Source organism: Phanerochaete carnosa (assembly GCF_000300595.1).
Source record: "Phanerochaete carnosa HHB-10118-sp unplaced genomic scaffold PHACAscaffold_8, whole genome shotgun sequence".
In the NCBI taxonomy this organism is placed as follows: Eukaryota; Fungi; Basidiomycota; class Agaricomycetes; order Polyporales; family Phanerochaetaceae; genus Phanerochaete; species Phanerochaete carnosa.
Genome location: NW_006767635.1, coordinates 2069867 through 2097130, shown reverse-complemented (window position 1 = coordinate 2097130; position 27264 = coordinate 2069867). Strand labels below are relative to the sequence as shown.

Below are 27264 nucleotides of genomic sequence, written 5' to 3'. Positions count from 1 at the left end.
ACGAGGTGCACGAGTGCGGTGGCATACCCACGTCCCTGGCGTTCTGGAATAGTCGAGAGGCTGCTAACCTCGAACATACGCGAGATTTCGTCGCCCAGGGCTTCCTTCAATGCACACCCACCTTTGCTCGTCAACTCGGCGACGCACTGGCTTCAAATCAGGCTCTACAGTCAAATGGAACTGCGGGCACAAACCTTCCGCTGCTCCTTCGATTCCGTGAGCCCACGAATACCTTGAGTGAGCTGGACATAAAGAAAGTTGACGACTTTGTCGAGGGGACGTTTCTTACGCGTCGGGTCGCCTCTGACCAAACGAAGACAGTCGGGTAGTAACTGCTCAGGAAAATATAGCCCAATTGTGTACATGCCGCACTCACAGATCCACGCAGGATTCTCCGTGATTGATAGTCCAGCCAGTTTTATCGTAGACAAGCTTGGCCAGGTGGACATAAGTCGTTACCTTGTGACCGAACTTCCAGCGTTTAGTGCTCTTGTGATTATCCTGGCTTCTTGGTCAGTATATAACTTTGGATGGATAGAGTTTAACAGTTTTGGAGGTCTTACGGGAGTCTCAAATAAATACCGAATAAATGGGTCGTGGGCAAGACTCTGTAGTTTCATAAGCCTTACGCAGATCTCCTATAGCGAGCCGTGTCAATCCCATCATTCGATGCATACCAAAAAGCACTAAGACGCACTGTACTGCATGAGTCGAGGAACGATCTCCTTGCGTGCCACCGATATGCAGACCCAATTTTCAACTTCCTTTTCCCCTGTGACACCGCGCAGTGTGTCTTGTGATGCCCCAAACTCGCTATATGGCGGTCTCAAAGTATAGTATAGAGACATGAAGACAAGCGTGTATCGTGTATGCGGTAGAATTAGCTTTTGAAAAATACGATCGTTGCCGTTGTCTACGTCGCTGAGAGATGGCAGACTCGTCAGCGTTCGCTATCTTCCAGGCAAGTATATAATTACGCGCTGCGACTTGTCTAAGATACAATCGGGCTTCGGATGTATGATGTTGAGGATCAGTATATGTAAGCAGCGCGCACATTAAACGCCTGTAAGTCAACATTGCGGCCGCTGGGAGCTGCATTACTTGCTGGTGGCCTACTTACGACTCAAGCTTCAACCTGGCCTGCTGCTTGAAGGCGCCTGATTTACTTACCTTAAGTTGCAAGTCTGTATGCATACGCCAGAATATGTTATCGTGGTCCTGAGCGTCATGCCTTTCATGCAGCTCGCGAGCAAGCACTGCTCGTGCGCAATACGGTTCAATGCCTGAAGAGCAGGAGGGACGATTTTGTGCATCACGCCGTATGATGACATTACACGAATCTGAGGTAAGGGTCCGGTTATACAACGTGCCAACGACCAAACAATGAACGTCACTGAGGCTACTGGAAGCCCATCCGCCTCGCGTACTCGCGCTCTTCCTCGGCCGTGAGCTGATCCGCACCCGCCCAATTCGCCGAGCTCGTCCTCGCGCGGAAGCGGCTCTGGCGCGTACGGAAGATCTCCTCCATGCGCAGCGGCCCGATGCGCCCAAAGATGTCGTCGGGGTTCATCCGGCTCTGCTGCTCGAGCTGTTGCCGGAGCTCAGGGCTTTGTGCCCACTCGGGCGCGTCGAACCGCGGCCGACTTTCGTCCTCCGAGTCTGAGTACTCGCTGTTGATATCGGGCAGCTCGATGCTCTCGCTCGCGACCGGCGCTGCCTGCTTCGGTGTCTGCTGGGCCGCCATCTGAGCTTTGGCGCGGTTTGCCATCTGGCTCTGCACGACCCGCGACGGCTGTGGTTCGTCGCTGTCTTGTGCTTTGCCTTTGCCCTTGCCAGCGGCGGACTTCGAGCTCGTTGATGTAGCCATCTTGGTGGTTTTGCTTTCTGTTGACTGGCCCTTGGGGATATTGGACGATGATGCCGCTGCAGTGAGCGACGTTGTCGACGCCTGCTTTGACAGAGCGGACTTGAGCGAGGGACCAGTCTTGGTCGTCGAAGCCGGTGCGTTCGCCGATGCAGAGGGTGGCTTGAATGTGCGAGAAGATTGCGCGTCCTTCGACGGTGGCTTCGAGGGCCCTGTCTTCTTTTCTGCCTCCGCATTGATCTTGCGCTTCTGCGTGTTGTCGTCCTCGGCCTGCTGTGGAAAGGAATAAGCACTCGTGTATCAAGTGAACGCCATCAGACTCGCCTTTTTCGTGGGCTTAAGGGGACGTTTGTCTGTGTGCTCCTCTCGTTCGCGCTTCCGCCGGTCCGCCTCCTCCTTGGCCTTCTTCTCTTCCTCTTGCGCTCGTGCCTTCTCCTCTTCAGCCTTACGCTGTTGCGCCTGCTGCCTGCGAACTTCCATCTCTCTCAGCCTCGCGACCTTTTTCTCTGCCTCCTCCTGTTGCTAAACCAGACATCAGTAGGTCTCATACTGTAGTAAAGGTCCAGAATTACCTTCCTTGCCGCGGCAGCTGCCCGCGCGATGCTCTTGACCGGCTCCGGCTTCGTCTTCATGGTCTTGCTCGTGCCCAGCATGCTGCTGACGAACCGGCTCGCTTGACCAAAGATGCCGAGTTGCGACTGGGAGGATGACGTCGAGGCCATCGACAGCTGGCTCGGTGCGCGGGATGACTGTTGTGGAATACTCGTTCAGGATCGGCCAATACTCAGCCAAACCGTATACGTACCTTGACGAGAGTGACGGTAGGCTTGCCAGATGCAACAATCTCCTCGAATTCGGTGTCTGCACCAGCAATGTACTCGTCATCGACCTCCATATCATCGACTTGCAGGTCCTCTCTGACCTCGTCCTGCGCTGTGTCAAGGTCCGAGTCGAGGTCTTCCGTACCCTTCCCCCGCCTCACTTCACTCTCCTTTTCACGGCCCTCCGTTGCGGCCTCGCTCGTCGCCCTATCAGCCTCCTGGGGCCCGAGGCCGAGGCTGTCGACCGTGTCGCCGCCTTTCTGGCTGGTACTGCGGCTCGGGAGCGAGCTCCACGTTATCGTATCGTCCTGTGGCGTGTTTGCGTTTGCGAGGCCAAACGGCGTCCACGCCTGCCCTACCTGGTACTGCGCCTCGGCCTGCCAGCTGTCCTCAAACATGTCGTCGTCGCTCTCCTGTGCTTGCGTCCGCTGTTGCTGCTGGGACCCGCCGGGGCGGAGCGCAAAATCGTCGTCCTGCTGTGTGTCCAGCCATGCCGTGGTAGTGCTCGGCGCGGCATTTTTCTTCGATGAGGACCCGGTAGAGGACTGATCGGGGCTGGGCAACCGTGCGGGAACGCCAAGCGTCATCGCAGCAGGGAGAGAGAATGGATTCACCACAGGCAGCTTGAACCCGCTCTCCTTGAATACTGGCCCCTTGTCTGGTCCCAATGTAGCAGCCGACGCAGGGGGCGAGTGTCGTGTAGGCTGGGAGCTTGGCTGTTTCGGCGGCGCAGCGAAGACAGTTGGCGGCTTGGAGAAGACGGTAGAGTTCGTAGCCTTTGTCGGAGCTGCCGTGCCTTTACTCAACGCGGGCGGCGGCGAGTGTGGCGGAGTCGTCGACGTGCTGAGGTTCGCGGTCTGCGATCTTCCTCTCACAGCCGGTGGGCTCACTTTTTTGGCCGCCTGCGCCTTGTCGAGGTCGGTCATCAGGTCAGATACGCTCATGCGTCTGCTAGGGTCCTCCTGCACTGGCGGGGGCAAAGCCTTCTTCGCGTTATGCACAGACTCGGCAGACTGGCGAACATATTTCGTATTCATGGGCTCTTCGACATTCATCTTCTCTGTTTCCATGTCTGCTGCCGGTTCAGCAGCCTCCTCAGGCTCTTCAGTCTTGTTTCGTTGCGCAACCCGCGCTTCGGCCGCTTTCCTGGCTTCAGCGAGCTCTGCTGCTGCGTTCCCTCCGAGTGACTTGCCCGTGCCTTTCCCGGCCCGTGCGCCCTCAACAGTCTTCTTGAGCCGATGCAAGGTGTGTTCTTCTGAGTCATGATCCGTGATTGGCACCGTCATGTCGTCCAACGGATCATAGTAGTTCGAGTGGGACGGCGTCAGTGCGACAGGGGCAGACTGAAGAGGTTCTGGCTGTTGAGCTTGTGCGATAGCGTTCTCGAGTGACGATGCGTTGCGCTTCTGGCGCAGGAAGGCGAGGGCGCTAGATTCTGTCGTAGCAATCTCCTGCGTCCCCTTCTCTTCCGTCGCAACAGGCTCATTATTCGGAAAAGTGGACATAAATGTCTCGCCGCTCTTTTGTCTGTCCTTCGTGTCATTGGCTGCAAATCCTGAAGGGCCAGGAGCCAGTGTACCCGAAGCTGCGGTACTGTCTCCTCTCGACCCGATGCGCCTGCCAGGCCCCGTCATCTCTAAAGCTTTCGCCTCCTTTGCTTTCGAGAGCCAAGACGTCCGTTTTCCGAGACCTGCACCAGGGGTATGCGCTAGCGAGGGACCAGTAGGTTCGTGAGACATGCGCATTGATTTGCGCAGAGGAGAGGGAGCAGGGAGACCAGAGAACTGAGTGACACTAGGTTTGCGCTTGAGCGATGGGCCAGGTGCATCTCGTAATGGGACCGTTAAGTCCTGGTCCATAGGTTCGAACGGCACCTCTCGGACGGGCACGGCATCGTCTTCGTCTTGCTCTGCAATTGACTCATCAGCGGGGCGAACGGGTGACAGACGGGACTGTTCGCCTGGCTCCTCGTCTTCAGCGATCATGGATAGCTCTTTGGCTGGGCCAGGGTGGGTTAGCGCACTATCCAATATCGCGGGCGGCGGCTCGCGTGATGTCGCGGCACCAATCGTTTGAGGTGCTGCGAAGGCCTGTGGGCCCTCCTCGACAAGGGCCGCCGGCGCAAGTGGTTTCGAAATCCGCTGGAGCGCCGGCGCGACTTCTGCAACATCGCGCTCAGTGCTCAGGAATTGCGAACTATGCGTAGCAGGCTCTGGTTCAAGTGTGACAGGTGGTATTGGGGTATGATCATTCGGAGCAAGTTGTGTTGTTGGCGAAGGTAACATGGGTATATCTTCCTCATGGACGGTTTGCAGGGGCTGGTCGTCTACTTCCATTTTCTCCGGGCTATCCGCAATTGTTACGACTTTCTGCGACCTCGTCTTTGTAATAGGAACGGCTTCTTTGCTGTGGAAATCTCCTATGTGCGCGGATACCGAAAATATATCCGTCTCTTGAGATACTTCTATCCGTTGGGAGGAAGGCTCAAGTTCCATGTCCTGCAGAACGCGTACTTGGTCATGTCGAATTGTGGCATAACCGAGAAGCAATTTAGTACACACCTCAAACGCCATGCTGTTGATTGCCTTCAGCTTTGCAACCGCCGCGGTAGCTGCTCTCGTCCTCTTTGGCACATCCCTCTTCTTCCCCGGTGTTTTCAGGAGCTCGTACATGGGCCTACGGCATGGTCTTAGCTTTCAGCACGTCAGCGTGTGGCCAGTTGATGACATACTCTTCTTTTGCGCGTGAAAACACGCCGTCGAGATAGCTCTCGAGAAAGTCGAAGCCTTGTTTCTGAATCTGGGTGTCGAGGAATTCTCTCCCCGCATCCTTTGCCGTGCTGAAGCGTATCGAGTTGCACCATGCCAGCACACCGGCCTCCCCTGAACCAGTGCCGTTCATGATAGCGATGAGGATATTATGAAAAATGAGGGGAAGTTCAAGGTGGACTGTGTTTAGCGGGCAGTCTTACGACCAAGCGCGACCTGGCTGAGTTTGAAAATATGACCTTTTTTGGGATGAGCGAGACCACTCAACGCGCGTCGCGCGCTCATGGGACGAACCGGGATCACGTGGGCGTGGAGGCAGAAAACGGGCGTCATCATTGCGCCCGCCCCAGTGGGAGTACCAGTGGGTCACTAATTTCTAACAGATATTTTGAGCAGGGATGAGACTTGTTACAGCCGCAAATTGCTCTCATTATATAATCTTTGGATACTCGTTCAACATAGGCAGAGACTGATGCTCAGGTGTCCTCGCCAATCTCTCTTAGCACGTCCCGCAGATATGCCTCTTTCTCCGAAGTATCACGGCAACTCAGGTATTCAAAGCGCTGCAGGGGGTTTTCCAGACGCACGGGGTAGTTGTCAAGGAAGTACTCAGTCGGCGCGGAAAGCATGCCGTCCATCTTGAGATCCTCCCGATCGTTTTTGTCGATGACTACTTTCCAATGTCGGCTTCCGTTCGGAGACAAGCCTTGGTGGCGTTTGTACCCAATCAACGGCATAGTCTGCCCCGCGGCAATGATGCGCGCAAAAACGCTGCGGTCCAAGATAGAGCGCATAAGCCACTTGAAGGCTTCCTTGTCGTGCAGGCGAATGCAGACTCCGGGGACATGGGAGAGCTTGAGCAGCGTATCTTCGACAACGTTCCAGGGCGTCGCTTGCATCATATCGACGTCGCATTTCAAGTAGTTGGCAGTGAATTGTGCGACGTAGTACGGGTCGCCCGACCAAGAACCCTTCAGCGACACAGAGTAGACGTGCTCCCCTTGAGATACTCCACTCGCTCGGCCCATGACGTTAAAATCATAGCCCGAGGCGCCTAGCTAAGAGGTGTTAGACTGGTGCGATGCGAAACAGCCGCACTCACTTATCTCCGTCAAAATCGTGGGGAGAGCAACGAAGCCCGGAGGCTCCAGCGCGGCGATGGCCTTGGCAGCCAGCACCCAAGATTGTCTGTCAATCCACAGACGAGCCCGCACCCGCAACACGCCGGAAGGCAGCAAAATCTGGGATTGCAGGCTCCGGTCCTCGCAGTCGCTTGCTCGGACCCAACGCAGCTCGAAGAGTGGATTGAACCGACGTCTGTGCGGTCGCTCCATCGAACCACCCTTTTCCACAAAGGTAATCCGAGTGAGCTCGCACGTCCACAACCTTGGCAAACCATCGACAAACCGCGCGAGGTCCATATGCCGCCGTAGACGCAGGTCGCAGAGAAGAAGCCGGTGGGTGTTGAATATAGATCCAGGAATAGTTCGTGGTAGCGAAGTAAGGGGAAGATTGTAGGGCTTCGGAGTCTCGCTAGCCGATGAATCGGGTGCCGAAGGAACAATTTCGAAGTCTTTGATGATAACAGCGTTCCCAACGCCCTCTGGCATGTACGGTAGCTTTGCTAGGAGATGCAGCCATGGGATCTCGCGAGGGTTGTCCTGGATTACTTCAATTCGGTGGATACACGCCTTCAGAGGAATAGGCAAGACCTCTGGACCATGCAAGAATTCTACCAACTGAAGGAGGTCTTCGCGACCGCGTAATGTCAAGGACGCAAACAACGATCGCCGAATGAGAGTTGCCCAGTAATAACAAGTGAGACTGAGTGAGACGAGACCCTTCTTGCTAGGCCTCTCTAGGACGTCCCAGACTTCTTCTTGGCGGGAGGCATCGAGAATACCGTGGACGACCTCCGCTGGCAGATCTTGAGCGAATGCGCGGGACGACATGTCAAGATCTGCAGCCAGGATGCGCCGCAAGTATATGAGCTTGGAGCGTGGATTAGGACTCGACATGTACTCCAACCGCTGAACGGGGTCGTCCAAGTGAACTTCGTGCCCATCGACTACGTATTGGCGGGGAGCAGAGAGGATGTCATGCATCGTGATATCATTGTCTTTGCGCAGCATAACATCACAATAACCGTCTTCGTCGGGCGATCCGGCCTCGGCGTGTCCAAACGCGAGCAGCAGCGTCTCTTGCCCTGCAGCCAGGATTCGACAAAGGATTTTTCCGTCCAGGACTGAGCGTAGGAACCACTTGAAGGCGTTTCTGTCGTACAAGCGGATGTACAGCTGGGGAATAGGAGCGAGCTTGAGCAGGCACTCTTCAAATTCTGTCCACGGCGTGATCTTCGGTACGTCGAGGTCGGAAAGATATTCTAGCTCGAAGTATAGAGAGCTATCGTCAGGGGATGCCGGCAGGCTCAATGCGAAGAAGTAGCGTGCGCCTGGGATGTCTGGTTCCTGCCCGACGACACTGAAGTTGTATTTGCCGATATCTAGTCGAGCGACGTTGGAACACCTCTAAATCACGCGATATGTTTGCTCACCTGTCAGCTTTAACGTGGTTGCTGGCACAGCAGAAAAGCCTTGTAGCTCCAGCAATGCCATAGCTTGCGCGAGTAAATCCCACGTAGCCTCGTCAAATCCCGACCGCATTCTCAAGCATAGCGCGCTAATTAAGGCTGCAATCTGGGAATGGAGGGGGCCATCCTGGCAACTCGCCGCCAGCACTGGTACCAGCAAGCGTGACTCTGGGTCAAGCGACATGTCTGCACAATTCTTTAGCTCTTCCTATGTCGCAAGGGTGACCCTCGTAGCAGCGATACTCACTGTGTGCTCGAAGAAGTTGGGGACACGTCGATTGGGATGCTGCGTATTACAGCTTTTTATGACATCTCGGAACTTCGGGAACACCACTCCTCAGCGCACAGGCTTCTTCCCGCGTTCTGATGACCAATGAAGTTGCGCGAGGAAAGCGGTACTTGTAAATGGCATCCGAAGACAATGACATTTGGAAGCTATCGCGAACTGCCGCTGCGACTGTAAACCGGTGCATACGTGCAAGATTCATACTGAAATAAACCGTGAAGCGCAGAATTGTTTGACTGCGTTTTGTTATAGACGATATATTGATAAGGCACTGTATCCTCCGTGACGGTCGCGAAAGAGGAGCAAGCGCCGTCCATGCTGCCCGGGCTGCGGTGTATCGAATCGGTGATCGCCCGATGTGATCTGAATGCATCCATTTCGATTTATCGTAACCACCGCAGTATTTTTACCTCAATACAACGGCATAATAACAGGATAGCGAAAGTGCTGCGTACTGTTTGCGCCTTGCCGTTGTGAGTTTACTGTGTCACATGCAGTTCGCTCTCTTTCTTCCCTTCAGTACTTCAGTTTTGATCTGATTCCCACAACCTAAATCCTGTGAAGTCTTGAGCTTGGCCCTAAGGTAGAGGTCGCCAGGAACGGGCATCCCTTATGTAAGCAGACGCCGGCCGACAACGACGGCCTTAATGGCGACGGGCGCACCCCTCCTTTGGTAAAACTGCTCAGTAAGAAATGTCAGAAGAGGCTCTGGCTACAATTCCTATTCAGCAGAACCTTTGTAAATGGCGTTGTCATCGAGTTATTAGGGAAAAAGTGGTCTCAGCAGAAAACACATTTTTCAGCCAAACCAGCCAAATTGGCAAGATTTTGTGTTAACGAGAGGTCGAATTTTGCGCAAGCGCCTTTAGTCATGTGATTTACCACGCGAGAGCGCTGATGCGTATAAGCTCCATATTGGGCAACACCCCGCCTGCCCACTGGCGCTTAGTTCCTGCCCCTTGGGAATTGGCCTCGAGTGACTTCTCTGAATGAAGTGGCAAATATAAATCAAAACCAAGTTATAGTTACTCTACTGCAACCTGCTAGGACATTTCTCAGCCTACCCTCAACCTTCAACTTGGTACGGGCAAGCGAAATCCCTCGGATTTTGCGCTTCCCGCGATCACGTGACGGCGCTTACGTAAGAGTGCCCGTCCCTGGCGACCCCTACCTTAGCTTTCGGAGCCGCAGCCCTTATGTAGGCAGGTCAACGCGGCTCTCACAGGCTACCACTGTACCCTTCTGAGGACGCATGGCGCAAGAAGGGATGGAGAATAAGGAGCTCTCGACAACTATTCGCGAAACCGATGTCGAGGACGACGAGCCGACGTTGATGTATTATGGTACTGCTCCTTTTATCATCTTGCTCCAACTACTGACGAACATTCATTTGTGTAGAAGATGCACGAGCTGCCGCAGATATTAGCTTTCTGTCAAACACAAGCGATCCGCTACAGCACTACCTCGTGGACACGCCGGTAGGCACCTTACTCGGCACGCTTTGCGCCATTTGGAATTAGCTAGAAGTCTGCCATCTAGGACAACGTCGGCTTGGCCAAAAGACGCGCGGAAATTACAAGAAAGATGCATTACTCCATGGCTTGGTGCAAGGCTGTATACCAGAGATGCGCATGGACGGTGTGCCATGACAGTGCTCGAGCATATATGATGATGTACGTACTCCCGACTGTCATGGCCTCAGCCTGGCGATGAGTATATTGACAGGTTCAACGCCGTCCCCTCGGAGAAGAAGCGTCCGCTGCACGACACCATGGACGCGCTCTACCCATGGCTGAGCAAGGCTCTCGACAGCTTCGCTACTCCTGAACAGAGAAAGGTATGTCTGGATGGAGCGACGCGCTCTGTATAGACTGACGGCCAGCCGATTGATCCCGGCAGAGGCGCCAGGAATTTAGCGACAAGTTCTTCGCATCTTCTGGAAGCTTCCACACTGGGCGACCAATGAGTATCGCTGCGCTTGTCGCAAATTCATCTGCATGCAATAAAGGGAGGCGGGAGCTGGTAAGCTGCGGTGCAGCTTTGGTATGGCTATACTTCTCGATATGCCACAAGAAGTTACTCAGTTGTGTTACCATTAGGCTGACGCGCAGAATTGCCCTCTAAGCGTTTTATCCACCAACTCCAAAGACACAGGTTTCTATCAGAAAATGGGCTTCGTCGTGTTGCGTGCAATAACGCTTGGAGCTGAGAATCCTGCTTGGAAAGAATCACCTGTCTCAATAGACGTTGTAAGTGCCCTTCCTACCTCAAAATGTAATATGCTTGTGTGTGTTTACCAATTGTAATCGATCAACTAGATGATTCGAACCATAAAGCACTCATAGACGTCAGGCCTTAACACTCAGGGCCGGCCTGTTCATCTCATTTATGTGCATACGAACAGACAGTTTTCTCTGCTCCAGCGCACTTAAATAACACATGGGTCCTACCATACATGTCAACACATCCGCTGCCATCCCTTATGGCCAGAGTTGAGTACATCACCGTTCGTAACCGGCGAGTGGTTTTATTGCAAGACTTGGCTGTTTTTTTATTTTATTTTATTTAGATTATATATATATATAAAAGGGTGCTATCGGAGATAGAGTTTGCCCTGCAGCACCCGTAACTTTAAATCTGGGAGAAGCTGGCATGCATGCATATGAGCGGTACAGAACGCTCACCGAGGGCAACCCCGCTAACGCCAGGATTGCCTGTGCCTCCCTGTGTGCGCTTAGAGGTGTTCGGGGTCTGGTGGTTGTCGCCGGAGTCCTCTAGCGGCTCTCTGGACGCCTAGGCGCGGACGAGCTTGTGTCCTAGGAAGGACGGCGTATATCACGAAGTAAGTTTTCGTCGGGATGCTCTGATGTCGTATGTGGTCTAACCAATTAGGACCGCAGAATCTAATCGTGTCTCACGGCCTCAGGTCCGCTAGCCCACGCCCCAACACGCCCCGTATTTGACGTGACGCGCTCTCGGAGCCGCTAGTGGCATCAGGAAGACGTTCGGGCGTTGAAGGTGTCATAGACTAAAATGACACGCCTTGGCTTGCCTGTGCGTTGTTGGGACCTGCCAGGCACCCAGTGCATGTCGGTCCGAACTCAAGATGCACAGGCGACGTCAAGACTTTTGGATACGTTCCTGATGCACCCACTTACTAGACATCGGGGCCGAATGCTGAGAAGTGTTCAACGTAACTCACGCACATTTTGCCAATATTCAGCGCATCATGTCAATGAGTTGACGCCTCGTTTGAGGATTGCACATATCGAACAAGGCGACGGTAACCAGGACCTGATAATCTACATGAAAAATTGTGAGCACCCCCTACTTCACGATCATGCACTTCCGCAGCAGCAGAGACGTAGACGGAGCCTAGTGTGCTGAACGCTTCAATCTCAGGTGTAGCATCAGAAATTGGGTCTGAGAGTGTGTGTTCTTAGATTTTCTGCAACGAAGTAGGCGGGGATTGCGTGAGGACGAGCCTGAGGGTTGGCGTGGCGGCCGGTGGGGCTTACAAGGAGGTGCCGAAGCAGCGAAGGGCAGCGACGGTGGCAGCATCTGCACCTGTGACACGCCTCGAGGAATCAAAAGTGTCTCTTGGTGCTGAGATGTCAGTTTCGACGCCCTTCGAGCGCGAGCGAGCGGCCTCACCTCTGGGCGATTTGATTTTCAAGTACCATCATGATCTCACCTCACCTATTGAATGTGGTATGCGTGTGGAATTGGCGCAGATAATCACAGAGGTGCTTATCTCATTGTGCGTTCACATCAAAAGCGCATAGCTTTTGAGGAACTTTGAGCATTGCGCTGTTACGAGGTAGCCCGACACGGCAGGTATGCCACTCTAGATTGGCTGAAGAATGTCCGTCACCCTGTGAGAATCACCGTGCCAGTGGGCCTTTTAGGCCCGTCGTATTTATGTCGTATATTCGTGTCTCCGACGGTACGTTTGTACGAAAAACCGCGCGTATGTGCATCACTGATCGCGCCGTCTCCAGTGGCGAAGGTCACTGAGCGCCAATGATCCCTGCCTTCCGCGCCGCGGGTTCGCCAATCTTGGTTTAGATCCGAGGCAACTCTGCTAGTGCGTACGTGGCAGGCGTCGGGAGCGCACGGAATGCTCCGCACAACGTCGACAGCACCTGTCGTAATGCAGTAATAGCTGTCGGTGCCCGATCTCGCGCACGGAATGTTACTGACATCGCTCTACGTAGATGACACAGCCGTAATCTTTCAGTTTGCATGCATCTTCGGCGTTGTGAGAAGCCGGCCAACCCATAACGTAAACAGCTTGTCTGCATTTCAGCTTGTCAGGGGTTACCATTGCTTCGACGGTCCTCAGGCTGTCAGCAGGTTCTCCGATCGAGGTAGCATACGTTCTCTGAGGCTCATAGCACAATACTGGTACTACTGATATCTGCTCAAGGACGCAAAGGATCTGACGCGCTATACTCCGAAAAAGGTGACGTGATTTGGTCTTCAGCTGAAAGGCATGGGGCGATTACGCTGGCTACTTGCCATGACATGTCCTAGAGATATATTCTGATATGACAACGAACGTCCGTAGACGTGTGTAATCCTGTCAGTCAAATGTTCCCTACAGTTATATACACCGGCGCTGCTGCTATGACAGCATTTTGCAAAAAATCTTGACAGTGGGCGGAGGGGGAAAGAGAAGGCACGTCAAGACCACGTCCCTATGATAAGCTCTTAAACGACTCGGCGGATACACTGAGGTAGTCCGAAGTCGGCGTATTTTCCTCGACTTTCTTGTGTTTATTTTCTTCGAATATCTTTGAAATTAATGTTAGACATATAATATGCTATACAGTAATTTCAATAGAGGTCACCGGGGCCCCCTCGAGAAAGCGGTGCCGGCACCGGAAACGCATTTTTGGCTGCACGTTCTTCTTATATAGCGTATGCTCAAACATTCCTTTGAATCTACCAGGGATATCTGTCGTGCTAGATGACGACGACCACTTGGGCTGCCAGGCTGCTTTGTCATACAGCTCGGGGGGTCCCGATCTAATCGATGATAGGCGCTTATCAAGCTTCTTTCTTTCTTTCTTTCCTGTCCTCGGGTTACTGTCGGATAACGCTGTAAGCATTCTGCGACTACACAAAGACTGCATGTCATCGCGAGGCTCATGGTAGCCTGTATTCCGGAAATATATCCTACAAGCCTACTCCTGTTAAGTAGCTAACTGTATATTTGCCAGGTACCCGCTCATTTCCACCTACCACAGGCCAGACCAGTGAACGACCTACGCTGGTACCGAACTCTGGTGCGTCGAACTCTACCGCCACGCCACATGATGTGGGCTCAGCGCCAGTTTACTTATATGCTGTGGCTCAAACACGGGTCGAGAGCGTTTTTGCGAGCTCCGTGCGCGTTTTCCAGGCACCCTCCATAACAACGGAGCCGCAACCCTCTGCAGGTATCAGCGTGCGCACAAATACTCGTAGGCTTCTATATACGTGCATTGCGCTCGCAGTGCACATGATGGGGCGGTTCCGAGCCCAATAACAACCAGTGCTGGATTTCACATCATGTGGCCTCGACTCTGATCTTACTACTTTATCACGTCTGAAACGCTGAGGGGCCATCATGGACGCTCCCATGCCTTTACGCTGAGTATTCCGTGGGACTGGGTGGCTTTGTATTCTTCATGACTACAGTCCCCGTTCGACTGGAGTTTAAGTAGTATCCGCTTGCCATATAGGGCCCAAGAGGCGCCCCCTCTTATCATCAGTCATGGCACGTACCCCTCCGTGGGATCAGGACGGCGAATAGACCTCCAAACGCAGCTTGAACTCTACCACATCAGTCGTGAAGCCTGAAATGGTCGTATTAGACTAGGAGCGAGCCGCCTACTAGTCCTACCTCGGAATTCACGGGGATAAATTGCCGCGGTGGCCCTGCCAGTGGAGAGGCAGCTTCCTTTGGCCCCCTGACGCTGCGACTATAGCCCGCCTGGAACGTCGTACGGGCTGCTGTAACTTGACACAAAATGAAATGACTGTGCGCGCCAAATATATTAGCTTTGATACTGAGCATCCTATGCTGCTCCTACTGACGTAGAAGTTGACAGAGCGATAACTTGGCAACACTCCAATAACGGAACCGCCTGACAGTACTGTTGCGCCACACAGGCACGCAGGTGCCCTAGGACCATCGATGACTCGAAAGGGTAAGCGGAACGAACGCTTATCGCCATCTCACTCATGCAATGTCTAGAGCAACCCGCATCATCGCTCCTTGACTGTCCACGATTGCCCTACGCATGACGGTAGCTCGATCGCGCTATAGACAATGCTCCTTGCTCGCCAGCGGGCTCAGCAATCCGCCGTGGAATAACTTTACAGCGTTTCTGAGAGCATGGCACGATCCTCTACGCCATCAATATGACGGTTCGCTGACAGTCCCGACTGACCTCCGTGTCTTCACGACACTGCCCGTACGGCAGTGCAATGTCCAAAAATACTCTGCCAACCCGACTATAGCACTGTGCACTCCAGCATGGAGTGCTCCGGACAGGTCGACTGTAGCAATATGACCGATGCAGTCCCAACAGGTGCTGGTTTCAGCCTCTGTAGCTCGCGTCTGCCACGTTAGCCGTGCCCTTCTTTTCCAATATTGTAAAGTGCGCCTTTATTATGACACCTCGCTGAAAACTCTTCCTTACGGGTCAAACAAGGGGAACTCAATCGGACGTCGTCTCGAGCGTGCAGGTACCATTCTGCGAGCACGACACCTAACCAAATCCGCTTTCGATTGCAGTCATTCGAGCAACTATGTTCCCGCTATACGCGACCGGGGCACGTCGCACTGGAAATGCCAAAAGCTAGAAATTGCACGTGTAAGTATTTTACCTCCAACCAAGATGTATAAATATCGCGAAGCTCAGGACAGTATCCTCCACACCGCCAGCTCCGCCACTTTTGCAGCAAGATGCACCAAAGCACACTTACCAATCACCCCCATCGTGCAGCCACAATGCGCTACATTGCCCTCTGCATTCCGCTCATCATTGCCTCCATGGTCCTTGCCCTCGTCACTGTTGCAGAGGCTCGCACTCTACCAGACGAGTCCCCTGCCTCCTCTGAGCTTTCCCATCGTGCCAACACTGTCTCGGTGCCGGGAGCTAGCAACTTCGTCGTTGGTAGCATTGTTGGCCAGCCCCAGACGACGAGATACTACGATTTCGTCGTCTCCGAGATGAAGGGTGCTCCCGATGGCTTCACTAAGAACATGCTCGTCGTAAACGGTCAGTGCGCGTCGCAGGTCTGCTCAGGCGATGACTGATATAATCTCAGGAGTGTTCCCTGGTCCGACTATCGAAGCTAACCAAGGCGATCGGCTTGTTGTGAAGGTCACGAATCAGATGTCGAACAGGACGTGAGCGACGCTTTCCTGTGCCCTGAGTGATATTAACTGACATACGGGCTGTGCTCTGAAGATCAATCCATTGGCACGGCATAGTACGTTACTTGAGCTGTGTGACTGATGATTCTAGTGGCTTATCACGCCTGCCGTCCCAGCTTCAGAACGGCACAAACTACTACGATGGCACGGCAGCGATCACGGAGTGTGGTATCCCGACCGGCGAGTCGCTTACTTACGAGTATGTGCCTTGTTTCTGGTTCGTTGTCCTCTCTGACGCTTGCGGTATTTTTAGCTTCTTGGTTGATACTTTCTCAGGCACGACCTGGTGGCAGTGAGTGCAGCATGCCCGTGGTTTAGTGGTCTTCGACTGACACATGGCTTGTCAGCGCCCGTGCGTCTCTGCGCTAAACCTCTTTCCTTCTTCGTACTGATGACACAGTACTCTTGACACTGACAAATAGACTGTGAGTACCTTGTCGCTTGTGCCTGAGAGTCCTGATGAACCTTGGTTTCTAGATGGTACGGAGTACACCGACGGCATCGAAGGCGCGCTTATTGTTCACCCACGGTCCTACCCTCCCCACTTCCCTACCTGGGACGAAGACCTCGTTATTGAGCTGGCCGATGTATACCACACCTTCAGCGGCATCATTGCTGCGGAGCTTACCGGGGTGCGCGTCACTCCGTACAGTCTCTTTGCCAACATTATTAACTCGCTTAGGGTACCGGCTCCCTGTCGCCACTTGAAGTTCAGTTCTCGGACAGTGGTGTAAGTCGCTGGCCGGCTGTTGCTGTGGATGCCCTAATGATCTACTAGGTTATCAACGGCATCGGTCAATACAATGGCAGTACCAACTACTTTAATGTGAGTTCCTACATCGCGTGTCATATCTACAGTGGTTTGACGGCACTTTACAGTTTGACTTGAAGCCGAACAAGACGTAAGGTTTTGCACGCTAATAACAATTTTTCACTAACACATCCCGCAGTTACCGCCTGCGCCTCATTAACGAAGGCTCCGAGGCCGAAATCCGCTTCTCCGTCGACCACCACCCACTAACCGTCATCGAGGCAGACGGTACGCTCATCGAGCCCCAGACCGTCACTGGCGTCACGCTCGGCGTCGCGCAGCGCTATTCGGTACTTATCACCACGAACCAGACCGCAGAGCCCCAAGGAAACTATTGGATGCGCGCTGAGCTCATTACCTTAGGCACCCTTCCGGGTAGCAACTCGGACATTCGTGGAATTATCAGATACGGAAACAGCAAGTCCCTGCCGACAGCTTCGACAGACCCTGGCGTGCCGGGTTCTGGTCTCTCTGACCTCGATACCGCGACACTTGTGCCGGCCATCGTGAAGACGCCGCCAAACAGTACCAAGTACGTCATCCCGCTGGAAGAGCGTCCAGGCGTGCTGACCACTGGCTACTAGGTCCTACGTCGTCCACTTCACCCTCGCCATATCAACTGATGGTGGAGCGATTGCGTTCATGAACGGCACGGTACGCGGGCAAGCCGCTCACTTCTTAGCTCACGAATGCTGACGCGCAGGACAGAGCTGGCAACCGCTCACAAATACGTCAACTCTGTCCCAGATTGCTCAGAAGGGCCAGTCCTTCGCCCCGGAGGGCCCTAGCGTGCAGTTCGGCGATCAGTTCATGATCACTGAAGACTCCATCGAGGTCGTTGATCTTTTGCTGGTAAGCTACACTGCTGCAGTGTATTCAGATACAGTGTGACTGAGATATTTGCATTAGGTGAACGACGGCCCCGGCGAGCACCCGTTCCACTTTCACGGCCATACGCCGTTCATGTGGGGCTCTCATAATTTTCGTGCTGGCACGTTTTGCTGATATCGGCGATTTTAGCCTGGGCTCCAACACGGGCATATTTGACGGCACTGGACTCAACACCGTGAACCCGATGTAGTGAGTGATATGCATGCCCGATGTCCCATATCCTATCCTTACAAGGCTCCTCTAATACAGCCGCGACACTTACTTCGTCCCCGGCACCGGCTGGCTCCTGCTACGCTTCGTTACGGACAACCGTAAGTTCGGCTGCCAGCAGGAAGGTGCATGACGACTGACTTGTACCTCTCTAGCTGGAATCTGGACCTTTCACTGCCGTACGTCCTTGCGCGAAAATACGCCCCGACGTCTGCTGACTACCTCTGTTAGATATTGCCTGGCATATGGCCATCGGTCTGCTGATGCAGATCAACAGTCTGCCATCCAAGGCCGCGAAGTTCGACATCCCTCAAACTATTATCGACCAGTGCCGCGTCTGAGCATTGGTACTGCCCCGATACTGTGGAATGGACTCTGTAATATTTATTGCTACCGTGATAGGATCTATGGACTATCTTTGTGACGCTCGCTGGTATTACTACGTGGTGATATATGTTGTTGTCTGATAATGTAGTATGATAGCAGGAAACTACTTGCGCTTGTCATCTTTACTTGTGTTGGTGCGGAGTCGGAATGGAGTCGAAACCATACAGCTTGCGCCGAAGAGCCGGTTCGCTCTCCGACTCTACTGATCCTGCAAACTAAAAGTCGATTTTTAAGCACGTAGTTTCACTAACACCCCTTGGCAAATTGTCTGGCAAATGTGGTATGTCTTCGTGAGAACATATGCTGACACTTGCCGCACATTTATTATTCTTGGAATCTATTTCGGAGCGATTTCCACCTTGGACTCGCCAAGTATGTCTGACGATCCCATATGCCCACGGTATCCGATGCCGTCAGAACTCATGACCTATGCAGCCATAGGCCACACAAATAGAAGGCAGCGCATGATGTGCAGCCTAGTATGTCGCTACTGGACACGCATCTCAAGGCCGTTATTCTTCCACACGCTTAGTCTCGTTCCCTCTCTTCTGGAAGGTGTTCGCAGAGACCGCACGCAGTGCGGTCAGTAAGTAATGTTAAGTAGTCGTAGTAAGGAAGGGAATGAATACCTGTCAACGAGTTGTTATCAATTGAGCTGCAGAACATCTTCCGTCTCTGCACGCCAATTCAAACTCCGTTTATTATATGGCTTATAGTATTGATAACGGGGCCGGAGTGTCTGGAACCGAGACTACCACACGCTCACCATACGTTGCATCGAAGAGCGAAAGCAGTTACTCGGCTTCTTGACTGGTCCGACCAAAAGCTATGCCTCCAATAAATAGCTGCATTTGCAACATCCTGCTTGACTCAGCTGCCCCCTTCCGTCGTCCGTGAATACATCAGATGCCCGAGCTGTATGCATACATACCGCGAGAGATCTTTACGAGCCTACGGCTCAGGATGTGCGAAGACGCCTTTGCAGCACAGCTCACTCCATCTCGTCCGTCCAGAAGCTCCGCTTCATGCGCACTTGACAGCCTTTAAAAGGCGGTACCTGAATTTTCCTTTCCTCTTACGAACGTCAGAATAGGCGGGGTGATCCTCCAAAGCAGAACGCAGTTGGTCCGCTTTGCCTCTAGTGTCTATCTTAAGAACTTTTTGTGTCTAGAACCGACGTTCATGGACAACTCCACTGTTGTGCGCCGTATACTCAGGAGATGAGCCCCACATACTGTTTAGATCTCGTGCTGAAGGAACAAAGCGTTTACCTAGAGGAAGTATTCGGGTTGGCACTGCAAGGCCAGACACGGCTACATTCTCAGCCTCGGTATCCTTGTTGGTCAGGCGTCGGCTCAAGGGCTGTTGCGTCTCCCTCCTTGTCGCACAGTACGCTGACAACAAAGAGCTCAAGCAGAGCGTAGCACCTTTTCCTATATTTTTGTGCAGATAATCGACAACACGGCATAGACCGCTCAGACTCGACCCCCCAAAGCATCCCCCGCCGGCCCCGGCTCCACGTGCGGCACATGTGGTGGCACGTCCACCTCCACGGCACCAGCAGCAGCCTCGCGTTCCGCGACAACGCCCGCACCGGCGGGGCTCACGCCCTCGACGCGGCGGCGTGCGAGCTCGCGCACGAGCCCACGCACCTGCGCGCGGTTGTCGGGCGTCCAGGCGTGGCCAAGGTAGTGCGCGATGCGTTCGAGGCGCGCCCACTGGCTGCGCCGCTGCACGTCGCGGAACAGCCGCGTCTCGGCGTCCAGCCGCGCGTGGCTTGCGCCTGTGCTGCTGCTGCCACTACTACCACTCGCACCAGCATCACCGCCACCATCACTGCGAGCAGCGAGCCCAAACGCGAACGTCGCGCCGCCGTGGTCGCGCCCGCGCCGGCCGCCGGCGGCGAGCCAGCCCTTGGGTTGCTGCGCGTACGCGGCGATGACGCGCTCGGTGCCGTTCACGCGGTAGCCTGCGAGGCGCGCGCGGGCGTCGGCGGCGTGCGCGGGCGTGGCAAACTCGAGGAAGGCGACCGTGCTGCCTTTGCCGCGGCGCGCTGCGGTGGGGGCTGGTGGGCGGCGGAGGGTGAGAGGTGGGCGACAGGATGTGTCGTGGAGGGTGCGCCGTGGGGTATGTGTCGTGGAGGGTGTTTCATAGAGAGCACGCGAGGAGAGCGAACAGGTTAGCGTGGGGCATGGCGGCTAGGCGCGGGGGCGCGAGGGGTGGGACACGCACGGTAAGTAATTTTCCAGATGAAGGGCTCAAAGAGCGCCGCGAGGCGCTCCGTCGTCTGCGTGCCGCCCGAGTAGCCTTCGATGCGAAGCGTGTAGTGCGGCGGGTGCTCCGCGGGCGGGCGGAAGAAGTCCATGCGGAGGCTGGCACCGAAGTGCGGCGCGAGCGCACCGCTCTGCCACGCTTCGACGGCGGCGCACGCGCTCTCGACGCGCGCGAACGCGACGAACGCGACGTTGCGTGCGGGGCTGTCGGCGTAGTAGTCTGCGCTGGTCAGCGGCGGCACGCGCGCGGGGACGGCATGGGAAGTGCGCACGCACTGATGGTTCGCCACATGTTTCTGCGACAAATCTGTCCCAGCTGGCAGACTTGCTGCCATGTTACCTCTAGAACCTACATTCTGAATTCACAGCGCAGTCTTCAAAGTCTCAGTCTGCTTACCCACACCCGCAATATCTCATGCTCGGTGGCAGTACAATTTGGACCGGGGAGGAAGCTAGGGAAGGAACCAGAGGACGAGGATGAGGTCAAGTCATTGAGGGCCAGGACTGTTTTGCACCTCCAGGGGCTCTCATCCGGAACCACGTCTCGCGACGTGCGCGCCGCCTTCGATAAGTTCGGGCCTATCAAGGCCGTCGTAATGAGTGCGTCCACTGCTTCATGTTCTACACCACACTCGCTCAGCCGGCGCAGACAAGGACATCGAGGGTTCATCCAAGGCTGACAGCGACCAAGCATACATCGAATTTAACCTTGCAGACGACGCCTCAAAGGCATTCGACGCCTCTATCTTCGACGGCCTCACCGTCAGGGACGCTCCAGTCAAGGCCGAGTTCTTCAAAAGCTCTCTCGACACCATGATAGCGTCTCCAACCATCCACATCACTGGACTCTCCCAAGAAGCAACACTCGCCGATCTCTCAGAGCTCTTTGAGCGATACGCTGTCGTCGTGAACGTTCGCTTCGGCCGGCACCCCGGGACCGCATTCGTCGACTTCCGCTCAGCCGAGTCAGCATCCTTCGTCGTGGACGCACACCGTGCGCGCCCATTCGAACTCGGCGACGACAGTGCCCCCAGCCTAGCCTTTGCCGCGCCGAGCGTGGGTCTGCGCAAGTTTGCCAGGCCCGCAGAGCCGCCGGCCGAACTGCAGCCCTCCCACCCGACGATCTTCGCGACCAAGTTCGGCCGGCCTGTGTCGGAAGAGATCCTGCGGCGCGTGTTCTGCGAGCACGGCGAGATCACCGACGTCACACGGAAGGGCGAGAACACGTCTGAAATGGCTAGGGCGCCTGACTAGAGCGCGCGAAGGGACCCCGATCACTGCGCACGCATTCCAGCACTTGTTTCCGCCGCAAGAGGTCAACTTGTGCTGATACCGAAGCATCGTGCGCCTTTCGTAATTGTGAACAGACCTGTCAGCATGGAAGCTCCTCAACCAGACAGCCTTGATATGTTCTTGACAAAGCCTCCTGCAGGCAAGTCACCCGAGTCGACCCTCCAGCTTTGCTAACCATGGATATTCAAGCTGGCATGGCCTCAGCGCCACGCCGCGGCATTCTGTTGGCTGCGCAATCAGCTCCGCGGGAACGGACTCGGATGCGACGCGTCCACGCCTCCTGTCTCTGCGCGAGCTGCGTTACGCGATCCCTCTGCAAGTGCGTAGCGGTCGCCGCCATGGTCCCTGCAGACACGCGCCTCGATGCAGGCGACGGCTTCGTCAGCTACATGACCGGCATCGTGATAGGCAGCGCGTTCTTCGTCCTGCTCCTGGACATCTTCCACGCTTACACGGATCTCGACTCCACATTCACCGCACCAAATGGCGCCGCGCGGGCCCTGCAATCGCGTTAGCCGCGGCCGCTCATGTTTAACGGCATTGTATACCTCACGACGTGCCACTACCGCCTTAACATCGTCTACGACGCCTTCTCGGCCGTCGCTGCCGCTGAGCGGGCCAGCAAGCTCCGGCACTAGCTTGTCACCTTCGGGCGCTGGACGGACGCTTGCAACGTCAGACGGCTCTGGCGGTAAGCACCCACATGTGTCGTTCCAGGATCGTCAGCTGCAGCACGGGGAACGTGGGGCTATATAGCAGGATCGGCGCATTCATCGCATGCATCCGGCGCCACACACTAGGGTCTTGGTCCTCGCACCCGCGGCTATTTGTCGGATTCGCCTCCGCAGGTCTCAACCACATTATCAGAGACACCTGCTGTAGACAAATTTCTCGCTCTCAATAAAAGTCTACAACGTCGCGCATCACAGTAATCCATGCTTCGGAGCAATAATTGACCCTCGTACTAAGCAATCACGCGACTCATGCACTGTGATTCTGCAGCCCTGACAAATACCAACGACCGTGACGAAAGAAGATGATACCGTCTGAACACGGACTTTCTACCCTAGCCGACCTGTCTCTTCCTGAACAGCACTCGTGCGGTATCGTTCGGGTAGTTCGTTAGGCCCCTCCGCAAGTTCTCAGGGCGCACGCCCTCGTACTCGGATTTAACGTTGTGGTTTACGACAATATATGCTAACATAGCTTTAAGCTCGTCGGAGGTGAAGAACCGGCCAGGGCTGGTACGCGCAGCCATCAACGGTACTGCATAAGAGTGGAACAGAGTGAGACAACATACCAGGCGTGCTTGCCATGCCCGAACGTTACGTAGTCTGGGGACGTGATAGTCAGCCGCGGCTGCACAGACTTGTCACTCTTGTAAGACCGTAACGGGTCGAACAGGGCCGCGTTCGAATAGTTCTCCTCGTCGAAGTGTGTCGCGAGCGTCGGCGTGACGACCGTTGCGCCTTTGGGAAGGAATGTCCCGTCCGAGAGCGTCACCGGCTGCAAGATGTTGCGGAACATCGACACTACGAGCTGTCAGCAGTGGAAGAAGCAAGTGGGAGAGGAACGAGGGGGCTGTTGTGCCGCTCGCACTCGCGCAGGAAGCTGTCGAGCTTGCGCATCTTGTTGATGCCAACTTTCGTCCAGCCTTCTTCAGCCACAGCAGCTTCGACCGTGACCTCTTCCCGGAGCGTGTTAACGAGCTCGGGATGCACAGAGATGTCGTATAAGGCTCGGATTATGGCCTGAAATATATCTGATTACTATTTCTGGCACTATAATGCTGAGGACTTACGGCCGAGGTCGTAGAAATAGCCCCGAAGTTGATGAACAGTACCATGCGCGCGACCTCTTCTGGCCCTTGAGTGCGAGCCACAACTTCATCAATGGTCCACTGCAATAAATCATCCTGTGCTTAGGTCAGAAAAAGGCTAAAAATGCGCTGCTGAAGTAACACACTGGCCTGTCTGCCCAGTCCTTCCCAAACCTAGTCATCATGGCCATCCGGTCGTCAATTGCCGGCCGCAGGTAATCGAGGCACTGTTGAACGCGTTTGTCGATGACTGTGGCATTCCTTCCGGCGATGCGCTTCATAAAGCTGGGCAATATTGCGAGAAATCTCGCAGCTTTGCCTACGTCCTCTTCGAAGTGTACCATCATGTGTACATAGCCACTATCCCAACCCGATTGCAATGCCTATCAGTGAGCCAATTTCATGCAAATCCCGCATTGGCACCTACAAGTGGGCACGCCGACGAACATGCGGTTCGCAGCACGTGTAACAATTGTAGTCATTACAAGAGAAGCATGGACCGGAAGTCAACCTAGCAAAGATATCAGCCGATCTTAGTATTCCCACATCTCAGGCTATCCCCACTCACGGTCGCTGTTTGCGGGAATTTGCTCTCGGAAGGCTATGCTGAGCTCGTCGAACATGTCTTCGAATACGAATGAGAGATTATGTGTGAGTTTTCGGAATATCGGCGCATGAACGGGGTCTCTATGCCAGTCGAAGTCGAATACGTGATGTATATCGCAAACCTGGCGTCGAAGAAAGGAACAGAATCACGCCAATTCCGTGCCAATTCAACTCAAGGACACGCACTTCCATCCCAGCGGATGACACTGTGTCGTCCGGCATCTTCTGTAGCTCATAGACCAACTTCTTACCGGAGAGCACAACAAGCCAGCGATCCACATGGCGACCTTAAAAGTCCTACCTTTGTGCTATAGTGTCACACAGTGAGCATACCCGCTATAGGAAGATTCAGCGGGCGCACCTTCTGATAACCCCGCTGCATGGTCTCTGCTCCATGAGTGAGGAGGTTGTAAAGCCCAATGAGTGATAGAATTGGAAAAGAGGGTCCGCCCTCAGTCGGGATATGACGGAGTTGCAGTTGTTAATATCGTGGCTGGGGCATGAAGTGGAGTCAAGGACATACGTTCTTCGCGCGCAAATGGTGCATGAGCAACCGCACGAGAACAATGCCAGCGACGACCTGCGCTGTCGTCAGCTCGCCTACATATGATAACGGGCCACTTGTCATGAGATTCAGGCTTCAACTGGCGACAACGGCGATTTAGGGAGAGATTCGTCTGGTGTGAGAACGGCAACTTCATGGCTCAGAGCCACACCTCTTGTACAACGAGCTGCACTTCGTGTTAGCTTAGGGTGAAGAATGATTATCAGCGGTCTTACTTGTCAAGAGTTTCAGTTCACCAGAATCGCCACCCCAGGAGGCATTCACGATTCAGATCTACGGTAATAGGCCTTGCCACTGGGCTGTAGCGCTTACATCACATGGGCCCCCGCAACCGCTCTGAAAAAGTCATCAGCCAGTTGAAACTTTTATGCGTTCTCTGCTCTTTTCTGGTTATATCACGTCCAATTCGGGTATTCGTGCATCGTATGCAGACATTCGATGCGTCGCGAACTGGCTCGTCTCGAGCAACATCGCCAACCGATGATATCACGACTCATTCGGATTTATAATCGCGAAGACCTTCTACCCGGGCGAAGAGGTTTCGAAGTGGACGGAGCCGCCTGTAGCTGTAGATATTGTGAGTGAACAGATGCCTCTGCATTCTCAGATTTGTAGCAACACAGCTTACGATGGTCCTCCCGATGGTTAGCGAACCGTACAGCGCAAACGAGAAGAATTCCACTTGAATCCTAGAAGGAGCCAATATCACGTAAAGTATCGATCCGTTGCGCCACTCTGAACACTAGAAGTAACAGGTTTTATGCTCGCATAGTGCAAGGCTGTGCGCAATGAAACTAAGCATGACACTCAAGCTCTACGTCACGATATCTGTTACACGGCACATTTCAACGCAATCCAGGAAATGATGTCGACGCCCCACGATGCAGCGACCCACTCTAGCAGAGGCCTGATGATCGAGAACCTGAAGATACGATGAGTACCCATACCTGCACGAAGGTGCCAGTCGTTCAACCACGGAAGCGCATATATCAGCCATCCGTACGTCCAGACGTGGCCCACACCTCTCGTCCACCAGCTTTCCCGAATGCCCAAGCGTCTGCCTGTCGAGATCATGCAATCTTCGAGAGTGATGAAGGCGGCATGATACATGAAGAATGGGAACGAGTACCCCACCCATTGCGGGTGTAGCATCAGATCGCCATGGACGTGGGCAAGGCCTGACAGTGCGAAACCAATGAAGAGTTGGACTTGCGAGGAGAGCCGTGATCCAGGCATGCAGCCCATGTTCCGAGCTATTGCCTTGCCTATCGCTGATGCGAACTAGAGGATAATCAGAAAGAAATTAATGAATGTAGAAAAAAAGCCACCGACACGACGGAATGTATTATGCCAAGTACGACTAGTAGAACGTACAATTAAAGCCTGTTGATTCAAGATGCCAAGACACGCGACGTACCTCCAGAATCGCCGGACGGTGTACGCCTCTCTCCATCTACCGAATACTACTGGCCAATCCTTCGCTCTTGAGAATCCGAAGGCAACTGCGAAAATTGCAGTTGCATCGTAGTAAATGTTCAAGGTACAATAGGAAATCGCCATGTAAGCTGTCACGTTGGGCAGCATCAGAAGTGGCCCTTGAGACCTCATCGATCTGGCTGTGTCTCCCGAAAGACTGAAAAGCGGGTTGGTGCCGATGTAGGTCTGAGCGATGTCGGCAATGAAGATGTACCAGACGACTCGAAAAGTCCGGCTCACAACGAACTGGGGCCTGGTATGGGTCGGACGCGGAGGAAGGTGCGGAATCTGGTAATTCCATCCAATGCCCCTGAGGTTGAGAACGATGCACGAGAGTAATACGTCCGCTTCCAGAAAGGCATGCGGGACATAGACTGCTCGGGCTGCCAGCTTTCATGCCGGTAATCGACGACCGGGTCCCATAAGACGAGGAGTACGAATGCGGTGAACGATAGACATATAAGCAGTATGCCGACGCTCCAATTGTCGAAATCATCACCGGTATCGATTCTTGTGGCGTACGATAGCGCGGCCGTGAGAGCAACCCATGCGGAAAGCCTGAGTGAGAGATAGGGTCGAGGTTTGACTGCGAGTAGCAGAGCGAGGACGATATGCGGCGCGATGACATGTGTGCCAAGAGGTAACGGAGGTCTTTCTTCTCCGAACCAGCGGGCCGACAATATCGACACCATCTCTCTGAATCAAAAATTCAGTTCCAAAGCTGATCCCTTGCAGCTGCAGTGGCTTTCAGGCCAAAGCGGTGATTGCGAGAGTTGAACTGCAGCTCACATGAAAGGGCGACTGTGATTCCTGAGTTGAATGGTGAGGATGGAGCGCCTGAAGCTCCTGTCGACTGACCCTTCGTACGTCGACATCGCACCGCCGAGACTGATTTTAACATTGCCTTCGGTTGGGTTGGTGCCGATCATCAGCGGCCTCTGTGCAAGGCCGTACCAAGCCGGACGTCGTTGTTGCGCCTAGTGCGAGCGGAGCGCGTTGCTTGAACACCAAGGTAGGCTTGTGATTGGCTAGTTATGCAATTCCCCCGAGGCGGTAAGCCACTGCTTTATCTCGAACAATCTTATCTGTTATCTGTAAATTACCAAGTATTATTGATGTGTCATTCGCTTCACCAAATAATCAACGCTGCATACCGAGATAACAGATAAGAT

At 54.2% G+C, this 27264-nt stretch overlaps 7 protein-coding genes across 7 annotated transcripts; 3 read left to right on the top strand and 4 right to left on the bottom strand.

The window, feature by feature from the left end:
• Window positions 1–1309: 1309 nt before the first annotated feature.
• PHACADRAFT_261493 (uncharacterized protein) lies at window positions 1310–1882 on the bottom strand. The gene has a single exon (XM_007399107.1). It carries the CDS (start codon window positions 1865–1867, stop codon window positions 1400–1402), a length of 468 nt encoding a protein of 155 aa, XP_007399169.1. The 5' UTR covers window positions 1868–1882; the 3' UTR covers window positions 1310–1399.
• Window positions 1883–5832: 3950 nt separating this feature from the next.
• On the bottom strand, window positions 5833–6522 carry PHACADRAFT_261492 (uncharacterized protein). The gene has a single exon (XM_007399106.1). It carries the CDS (start codon window positions 6479–6481, stop codon window positions 5930–5932), a length of 552 nt encoding a protein of 183 aa, XP_007399168.1. The 5' UTR covers window positions 6482–6522; the 3' UTR covers window positions 5833–5929.
• A 3049-nt stretch (window positions 6523–9571) lies between these two features.
• Window positions 9572–10931, top strand: PHACADRAFT_261491 (uncharacterized protein). Its single transcript, XM_007399105.1, has 7 exons — window positions 9572–9672; window positions 9728–9807; window positions 9869–10166; window positions 10229–10372; window positions 10429–10578; window positions 10648–10846; window positions 10899–10931. Exons 3-6 carry the CDS (start codon window positions 10101–10103, stop codon window positions 10672–10674), a joined length of 387 nt encoding a protein of 128 aa, XP_007399167.1. The 5' UTR covers window positions 9572–9672; window positions 9728–9807; window positions 9869–10100; the 3' UTR covers window positions 10675–10846; window positions 10899–10931.
• A 4339-nt stretch (window positions 10932–15270) lies between these two features.
• Window positions 15271–18182, top strand: PHACADRAFT_149761 (uncharacterized protein). The gene is made up of 17 exons (XM_007399104.1): window positions 15271–15603; window positions 15653–15734; window positions 15796–15817; window positions 15878–15960; window positions 16015–16053; window positions 16216–16393; window positions 16444–16491; window positions 16540–16587; window positions 16641–16663; window positions 16712–17104; window positions 17157–17226; window positions 17281–17424; window positions 17482–17537; window positions 17593–17652; window positions 17713–17774; window positions 17829–17852; window positions 17905–18182. The coding sequence occupies exons 1-17, from the start codon at window positions 15288–15290 to the stop codon at window positions 18012–18014; spliced, it is 1758 nt and encodes a 585-aa protein (XP_007399166.1). The 5' UTR covers window positions 15271–15287; the 3' UTR covers window positions 18015–18182.
• Window positions 18183–20614: 2432 nt separating this feature from the next.
• Window positions 20615–21587, top strand: PHACADRAFT_212042 (uncharacterized protein; the record flags this gene model as incomplete). The annotated part of the gene is made up of 3 exons (XM_007399103.1): window positions 20615–20761; window positions 20802–20933; window positions 20983–21587. The coding sequence occupies exons 1-3, from the start codon at window positions 20749–20751 to the stop codon at window positions 21585–21587; spliced, it is 750 nt and encodes a 249-aa protein (XP_007399165.1). The 5' UTR covers window positions 20615–20748.
• A 956-nt stretch (window positions 21588–22543) lies between these two features.
• On the bottom strand, window positions 22544–23789 carry PHACADRAFT_212040 (uncharacterized protein; the record flags this gene model as incomplete). Its single annotated transcript, XM_007399102.1, has 5 exons — window positions 22544–22867; window positions 22927–23132; window positions 23201–23377; window positions 23428–23541; window positions 23592–23789. The coding sequence occupies 5 exons, from the start codon at window positions 23787–23789 to the stop codon at window positions 22693–22695; spliced, it is 870 nt and encodes a 289-aa protein (XP_007399164.1). The 3' UTR covers window positions 22544–22692.
• A 1431-nt stretch (window positions 23790–25220) lies between these two features.
• Window positions 25221–26784, bottom strand: PHACADRAFT_176840 (uncharacterized protein; the record flags this gene model as incomplete). The annotated part of the gene is made up of 3 exons (XM_007399101.1): window positions 25221–25897; window positions 26030–26402; window positions 26435–26784. The coding sequence occupies 3 exons, from the start codon at window positions 26782–26784 to the stop codon at window positions 25448–25450; spliced, it is 1173 nt and encodes a 390-aa protein (XP_007399163.1). The 3' UTR covers window positions 25221–25447.
• Window positions 26785–27264: the final 480 nt, after the last annotated feature.

Excerpts from the sequence above, each read along its gene's own strand:
- PHACADRAFT_261492 (XM_007399106.1), bottom strand. The coding sequence starts at position 6,481 with ATGGGCCGAGCGAGTGGAGTATCTCAAGGGGAGCACGTCTACTCTGTG.
- PHACADRAFT_261493 (XM_007399107.1), bottom strand. The coding sequence starts at position 1,867 with ATGGCTACATCAACGAGCTCGAAGTCCGCCGCTGGCAAGGGCAAAGGC.
- PHACADRAFT_261491 (XM_007399105.1), top strand. The coding sequence starts at position 10,101 with ATGGACGCGCTCTACCCATGGCTGAGCAAGGCTCTCGACAGCTTCGCT. Across the intron at positions 10,373-10,428 it reads TAAGCTGCGGTGCAGCTTTG|GCTGACGCGCAGAATTGCCC; the intron begins GTATGGCTATAC and ends TGTTACCATTAG. Across the intron at positions 10,579-10,647 it reads CACCTGTCTCAATAGACGTT|ATGATTCGAACCATAAAGCA; the intron begins GTAAGTGCCCTT and ends TCGATCAACTAG.
- PHACADRAFT_149761 (XM_007399104.1), top strand. The coding sequence starts at position 15,288 with ATGCACCAAAGCACACTTACCAATCACCCCCATCGTGCAGCCACAATG. Across the intron at positions 15,604-15,652 it reads GAACATGCTCGTCGTAAACG|GAGTGTTCCCTGGTCCGACT; the intron begins GTCAGTGCGCGT and ends ATATAATCTCAG. Across the intron at positions 17,653-17,712 it reads AACACCGTGAACCCGATGTA|CCGCGACACTTACTTCGTCC; the intron begins GTGAGTGATATG and ends CCTCTAATACAG.